The sequence below is a fragment of the Neolamprologus multifasciatus genome, chromosome 16 (genome assembly GCF_963576455.1).
Source record: "Neolamprologus multifasciatus chromosome 16, fNeoMul1.2, whole genome shotgun sequence".
NCBI classification, from domain to species: domain Eukaryota; kingdom Metazoa; phylum Chordata; class Actinopteri; order Cichliformes; family Cichlidae; genus Neolamprologus; species Neolamprologus multifasciatus.
The window spans coordinates 6021794-6030049 of record NC_140454.1 but is presented as its reverse complement, the minus strand read 5'-3'; the positions used below and the strand labels follow the sequence as shown (position 1 = coordinate 6030049).

The 8256-nt window shown below is 39.1% G+C and overlaps 1 protein-coding gene across 1 annotated transcript in view; it reads left to right on the top strand.

Moving 5' to 3' along the window:
- The first annotated feature begins 2047 nt into the window (after positions 1–2047).
- xpo4 (exportin 4) overlaps positions 2048–8256 on the top strand; it is a 65979-nt gene continuing 59770 nt past the window's right edge. The window contains exon 1 of the mRNA XM_085134864.1: positions 2048–2176. Within this exon, the coding sequence (XP_084990990.1) occupies positions 2087–2176 (90 nt within the window). The 5' untranslated portion in view covers positions 2048–2086. The remainder of the gene's footprint in view (positions 2177–8256) is intronic.

Genomic DNA, 8256 nt, shown 5'->3' with positions numbered 1-8256 from the left:
CATTTTGTGTTTTTACTCTACAAAGTCTTTGCTTGTCTTTAATGTGTGATAAAATTCTGTTACTCTTGAATTTATATTTATACAGATATACATATTTTTTTGTATCTTTTCTCCTTTTTCCCCCTCCCCCGAGTTCCCCTGTGCTAATGTTAAAACGTGTCTACACAGTATTATAGATGATGTAATTTGGACAGCTCTCTCTTTTTTTACATTTATGTATGAACTGAGAATTTGTAAATTCTTTCACTGTCCTTGTGTGTAAAATATATGTATAAATTAAATTAACCAGCTTGGATTCTCGTGAATTACTTTATAAAAGGAACATGACACAGAAGTTCCATACTGATTGATAGAAGCATGAATTCAAACGTTTGTACAGTTTGACTTTGCTTAAAAAATGTATTAACTCCTGAAACTTAGTTTTTAAACTTGGTAGTTTAAAAGTTAGGGCGTTGATGTTACTTAAAAATAGGATCATTGGAAGTTGCAATATTTTCAACACTTGAAAGAATCCTAATCGCTGTGCCTAACTTACCTACATTCTGACAGATGTTTGAATATAAGGAGCTCTTGCTTAACTCTTGCTTTAAAAATTTGATATGTAACATGTATGTAGCTTCTTACAGTTTGTTGTTACAAAGAACAGGAGTGTTTAGCTTCATGGGCGAATTTGATCTCAAGTGGGCCAGACTAGTGAAATTATTCACGTCCTTCGAGTATACTGTCTGTGATGGCTGCACTTACAGCCACACAGTGGTAATACCCAGCATGTTAGTGTAGAGGTTTATAAATAACATTGCATTCACATTTGTCTTTCTTTAAATATAGGAATTAATTTACAGGACAATAAATAACTGGTTTTGGTTTAGAGTTAATTCACATATCCACATAACACTGCATTCTAAAATAAGTGCGCACATTTTAGTTTACACTGTTATGTATGATTACTTTTGTTTTCTGAGTTATCTTAGTTGCAGCTGTTCCAGTCCCTTGATTAAGGAGCCAAGAGGTGGAAAAGGGCGGAGCGAGTTTTAAAGGAAGACTACAAATTGGTTCATGCCATAACTCGGGACCATGGGGGGGGGAATTGGAGTTCATTATGTTAGGTTTAGTTAGGTTTTGTGTGTTTTACCCCTTCTCGCGTTTTTTGTGGGCTGATCAGCCACTATTTAAGTTTCCCCTTTGTCTCGTTAAGTTAGGTCAGTTCGTTTGAGTTATCAGTAGTGTTGTCAACTTTGAGTAGAGTTTTGTTATTTTGATCTCTTTTATGGGCCCAAGATTTTGATTATTTTTGCATGATTTAACCAATTATGTTTTTTGGGTTAAATAAAAAATCATTTTTTTGGACTTTAACCTGTGTTTCCTTAAAAGGTTTCCTTCACTGCTCGGTCCATCACACTGTCATTACAGGCAGATTATAGATCAGAGGGGAGAGGCAAAAAAACCCGGAACCAACAATGACTGTATTTTACATCTTTCTGATTTCTGTCTAGAAATACAATTCCCACCTGTGAAGTGAACAGCAATGCATTGTATTAATAAAGTAGAGTAATGACTTCACTTTGCTAAGCCTTACAATGGGCCAGTTTGAAACCTTTGGCATAGTGAAGAGTACAGCACAAGTGCAATATAAGTGACATTTTAGTATTAATTAATTGTATAATCTACACAATACTGACACTGATATAGCCATGCATAATCTGAAAAATCTGCTATTTAATTTATCAGAAATATGACAGAAATGCAACCGTTATTGCAATAGTAAAGAACAAAAACTTATTAGTAACTTATAAGTATACGTGTGTACGTTTAAACAAATGTTGATTTAAATTTTTAAAAAAATATCCAAGAATAACATTCATTTTAAGGTCGATTGTGGATGTATCTACTTCGAATCCATTCCCAACAACAACAACACCAATAATAATAATAATAATAATAATAATAATAATAATAATAATAATAACTGAACATGTTGCTGGCTGCACGAGCCGTCACAATGGCAACCACAAACTTGTTGTGGTTACATAACCCGCCGTGTGCACGCGACGGGTAACCAGCGCAGTAATCCCACAATGCAGAGCGCATGGCGCGTCATTGGAGAGGGACGATGATGGCGGCGGTCGGTGCACCAGAAGTGATCACACAGCTGGAAAGCGCTGCCAAAGTTTTAATGGTGAGACATTCACTGCCGGTCTGCGGCCCTGAGAGGGACGGTGAACGTATCTTAACTCAGTCTTGGGTGGAGTTAGGCGGTTGGGGGCTCCGGCGGGGGTCATTTTGGTCCCGGTTGTTGTTGTTTAATGTGTTCAGTTTTCACCGGAGAATGTGAGCGATGCGTGGCGCAGCGCCTGGGTTGTCTCCATCCCGCAGAGAGAAAAAAATAATCCGCTCTTTCTCCAAACATTTCTCCCGCTGTTCCCTGTCGTTCCTATCACAAGGCACCATCACCTTAAAACATTTCTCCGTGTTTGGACGCTTTCCAATGTGGCTCAGTTTTCCAGAAACTTCAGCGGTTCGTGTCGGTGCCCTTTCAGCCGTTACATCAAGTTTTTTTTGTACTCTGAGCATCTCGGTGCGGTGTACTCGATATCACTGTTGCTAGCTTATCCCGTGCTTCCTCCAACACTCGCACGCATCAAGTGTTTGACCCTCTGCCCCCCTCTCCTAACAGCTCCCGTTGCTACAAATTAGGCTGAATACTTCAGCTAAGAGCAAGTGGCTAACCATGTGCATGTCATGAGTCGGAGTGCTAGCTGCAGTGTGCTCGTACTTTCTGCCATCTTGTTAGGGTTTAAAACTAAAATCACCCTTTCTGATGTCATGCACAGTTAGGAGAACAATATGTTCTAGCAAACGCACAAGTCATATTTCAGTCAGCAGTCAGTGTCTTCGTGATGTCTGCTTATCAGCGGCTCCTCTTGTTTTATGGATTCATGTACACACACACACGGGTCACTTGGCTAAGTACACGCTGCTAGTACCGAGTTGGACTCTCGTTATGCCTTAAGAACTTTTAATTATTCATGGAAATAAGCAGACTTTTGTTTTCCAGTTCTGCTGGTGCTGCTGTAGTCCATCTCCTTCAGGATTTGTTGTGATGTGCATTTAGAGACCTCATTATGAGTTATTGTGACTCTGCTCGACTTCCCTACTCTGACCTCTGGCAACAACAAGGCATTTTCATCCAGAGAACTGGGGCTCACTGGATGTTTTGTCTTTTCCGGATCATTCTCTGTGAAACCTAGAGATGGCTGTGTGGGGAAAATGGCAGTAAATCAGCAGTTTCTGAAATACTCAGACCAGCCTGTCTGGCGCCAACAACCATATAACAGTCAAAGTAATTTAAATAACCTTTTTTTTTCCTGTCTGATGCATTGTTTCAACTTTAGCAGGTCCTGTTGACCATGGCCTAAGTGCAGTGAGTTGCTGCCAAGTTGTTGGCTGATTAGATATTTTCAGTTTTACCTAATAAAGTGACTGTCTATATTGTGCCAGTATGTTAACATTATGCTTATCAGGTTAATTTTTTTGGCACTAGTGCACTCTAGAATAGGAGTGTCATACATGCAGCCAGGGGAACCAGCCTACCGAGTGATTGATGTAGGTCCAATGGATGGCTTTTCTAAATGTGTGCAATGATGCAGCAGTATCTTTGGTTTTTTATTTAAATACAATTGACCCTGTGCACGAGAAAATGCTAACTTCCTGGTTTGAGACCGGATGTGGGGTTGTACATTTCCGGTAGCTTTACTTTGCAGTCAATCGCTACTGCGAAGATATACTGCAAAATTATGCCTAAAACTCGAAAACGGAAAGATTGCGTTAAGTCACAAAGAGCAGAAGGTGGGAACACTCACCACTGTGTGTCATAAAAAATCTAATGATCAATTTTGACGTTTAAAGAGTTTAGATCGATCAGTTGTTTACATCACTCAACACAAGCAGAACTGCATCACTGCAGCAGAAGACACATCGTCCACATTCAGAAGCACATCTCTGTATAGTGACTGGTCTTATGATTTAAACAGGCAAATGTTCAGCATTCAAACTACAGGTGAACAATAGTCAAACCAGATGTTTCCCCCATTATGTTGATATCAGCTAGTCAAGTACACACCTACACAGCATGTTAACAAACCGTGAAAAAAAGCCACACAAAAAATGAATGATTGCTGGTAACGGTTTCTATACATTAGTATGTACGAAGGGTATGTTGTGACTTACCTTCAAAATTACAGCGGTCCCTCGTTATAATGCGGTTCACCTTTCACCTCGCTGTTTCGCAGATTTTTAGTGCAAGTTTGCATGCTTTTTATGTCACATTGTGTCCTGCATCCTGATCGCAGCAGACAATCTCCTCTGTGACGTCTCTCCTGTACAGTACAGAATCGCTGCATCGATGCTAGCAGTGTGACTCTGAAGTGCAGTGCTGTATGTCCACGATGTCCACGAAATGTTTTGCACCGTCAAAAAATACAATTGGCTACTTGATTTCACCTATCACTGGTTATTTTTAGAACATAACACCTGCGATAAACGAGGGACAGCTGAGAAATATAACATTTGAATCCATTTTCTCTTTTGCTCTGAGGCGCGGGGGAAAAATATCAACAAGTCGATGAACATCATTTACAGATATATTGGGTAAATGCCCGAGACATCTATAGAAATGTAAATCGCCGCTTGATTCATTCATTTGCTTAACTTGTTTTGGACCGTAAACAGGGCGCGAAAAGGACACCGGAAACAGAGCTCCCCACAGGAGTTTACGCACCGGAAGTAGCATATGCTAACATGCACATAGTCAATACTACACTTTGTGAGGTGATAGTAACATTACTACGCGGTGAAACTCAAAAGTAAAATGTTTTGACCCAAAGAATAAAATTCTATGAAGATCCTAGAAAATAATTTTGTTTTGTTTTTAGTTACAAAAGCTGAATATGAAGGTTTTGCCCTTTATAAAAGACATAACATTTTTTTAAATGAATGGCAAGTCTGACACTCTTATCCTAGAAAGCAGAGCCCAGCTGATACTGGGTTTTGTTTTTGTTTTTTTGTCTAAATGTCAGAAGTGCGACCACACCTCATACCTTTCCGGTTCTATGACTAAATGCCTACGTAATGTTTCTTGTCATTTTTGTGCCTCTCGTTGATTCAGGCCTAAAATCAAAGCTTATTTCTCTTCTCTTTTAAAGATGTGTTGTTAGACTAATTGTGGATGTTGTCCCTGCTAATGAAGTGTATGTAATTTCACAAATTTGTTAGCAACTTCCGAGTTGGTTTGAATCCCCCAGTTGTTCGGGGTTTTCTGTGTGGAGACTGGGTATTCCGGCTTCATCCCACAGGTCAAAGACATTCACGAGTGCATGATAGCATAACTGGTGATTTTAAATTGTCTGTAGGTGGAAATGTGAGCGTGAATGATTGCCTGTCTGTCTGCGGTAGACTGGCGACCTGTTTAGGGTATACCGTGCCTTTCACCCTATAGCAGTTGAGATATGCTTATCATGAAGACACAGCTTGACCCCACAACAGTGGTTGTTTGTGATACTACTCTGTAGGGCTGTTCGATATAACGATATATATCGGATGACGATATAAAAACGTCTATCGTTTCATTTTACGCTATCGTTTGTTTCGTGGTGTCGCAAAATAAACTGTTTACGGCAATATTTTTTCATCGTTTTGATGGACACTGTAGTGGTTATATTAATTTCTTAGGCTATGTCCACACGTACACGGGTATTTTTGAAAACGGAGATTTTCCGTTTTCGTTTTAAAAAATAATCCCGTCCACATGTAAAGGCAGAAATGAAGGAAAACGCTGCTAGGAACATGCCAAAGCAGCAGGTGGCGCTATATTCCTAACCGTGCAGAAATGTTGGCCAATCAGAAGTCTAGAAGCCTCGGTGGAAAATAGTAAACAAAGCTGGGGCATAGAAGCAGAACTGAGTCGTATGTGTGGAGGGACAGTAACTGTGTGTATATATGTAAGCATTTAAACACTGCAGAGAGTATAATTAACAGTAACAGTATTGTAGAAATTCATTTCACCGAAACAATAACGTGGCGCACAGTGTGACGTCAAAAAAGGCGCACATCTTTGACGCTGCGTTTTCTCTGTTTTTCTCGTCCACACGTAAATGCAAAAACGGAGTTTTAGAAAATAGCCACCCTGGCCGGAGTTTTTATAAATCTCCATTTTCAGTGACCGAAAACACCGTTTACGTGTGTACAAAAGGTGCAAACGCATAGAAAAATCTGCGTTTTCAAAAATACCTGGGTACGTGTGGACGTAGCCTAAAAGTTCTCTCTCTCTCTTATATTTAATATAACCACACTACGGATGGACAAGCGCCTGTTTTTATGCGTTGTCGTTAGCAACAACGATGGTAAAACCATCGCGTGTCCGCTTGTTTATGTTCCACATAAACCTTTCACAATAAAGCTCAAGATCCTGTTGAGACTTTTCAAAATAAACTGAATCACGTGAAAGAGCAGATTATTTACGAATGAGAAGTAAAAAAGAGCCGCCAGGTGCTAAAAAATTAACTTTAGACTCAAACGTTAGAACAGGCTTTTCCCCGCAGCACGCCGTGTAATAAATACTCACAAAGAAAACGGCGGCTGTTACAACTTATGTCTAAAAATGTATAGTTTCATGCATCGGATAAAACACTCGACTCCAGGTACATGACGCACAGCTGGAAACACTTCACGCAAGTCGAGCTGCCCGAGATTCACAGAATTTACAGAAAATGTTACATTTTTGTGATTTACATCGTTATCAGAACGATAGAATTCTTATATCGGGATATAAGATTTTGGTCATATCGCACAGCCCTACTACTCTGCTACATATGCTGCTGAGAATATAAACAGTACATTTCTAACATAGTATTTTGACTTGATTCTTATTCCTCTGCGTTTTATTTACTACGTGTCATTGTGGCAGCTTTATCTGTTTTACATTTATGTTTTACTATCAAGGGAGATAATAGATTGTATTATTTTTTTTTAGTACATTGTCTGCCATCTGACCATGGTAGTTTATGTGGCTTAAAAAATGAAGTCTGTGTATGTGTTTGCGTGTCTGCGCTCTCAGATAAAAAGGCCTTTCTTTCCTCTGCTGCCTTTCGCCGTTGAGCTGCTTTTACTGCAGTTAGGTCTGGAATGTGACTTTCCTGCTGAGCTGTATCATGGCGAGCGTAAATAGAAATTTCTGTGTTGCGCTATCTCACTTTTATTAAAGTATTTGGAGTTGTAAGATTTTTCATTCTTATGAAGCCTTTCTGTCGTTATTTTGTGTGCTTCTGTAAGGTACAAAAAGAGTATTTGCTGCCAAGTTTTACAATAGTATTGATTTTTATAACGAGACATTTCTTCTGTACACTGTACATACTGTACTGTGTACTGTCTCCAATCTTAGTGATGCTTTCTGTCCTCGGGGCATTGCCATTGAGATGAGTGAGTGGCTGCCAGTCAGGGCTCATCTTTCAGTTCTAATAGCACAGAAGCTGTTAGATAGTGGAATGGATTGACTGATTGATTACATTTAATAACAAAGAGAGAAACAAAAAAACACGACTCAATCCATTTGTGTAGTGTCCTGTCAAATATCTCAAATGTTTGCTATTAGCCATGTAAGTTCATACATTATTTGGCACTTTTACACTTGAACAAGGTTTCCTCAAAAAAAAACAACAATCCTCTAGGATTTATTGATTTTAATATGAAAGTAAAATTAAAATTGGATAAAACAACACTTCACAAATACAGACAATAATCCTAACATCAGGTAGAATACAGATAATCGTTCTACCATATTCCCTTTAAAATCTTTATTTCTATTGCATACCTTAGTAGTTTAAAACAATTTGTTTGCCTTTTATTTTCCCGGGCAACAAAATTGTACTTAAGACTTACTTATGCAAGTCTGTCTCTGAAATATTGCCTGAAATAAGGTCTGACCAACACTGCACAGTAACATAGCTGAACAACTTCTCCACCCCTCAGTGTCCTCACGCTACTACTACACCCTATTCTGTTATTTTCTAAGTGATGCAGCTGTCGCCTGTTTACAGCAGGTACTAAACAGCAACCAGGCAACTCACGGGGAACTTGTAAAACAATCCCAGACGAATTACACTGGCTCCCCATTCATGACATAATAAGATTTTATTGATTGCTTTTAAATAACTACATGGGGCGTCTCTCATTTTTATCGCAGAGCTCTTAACCCTTTAATCC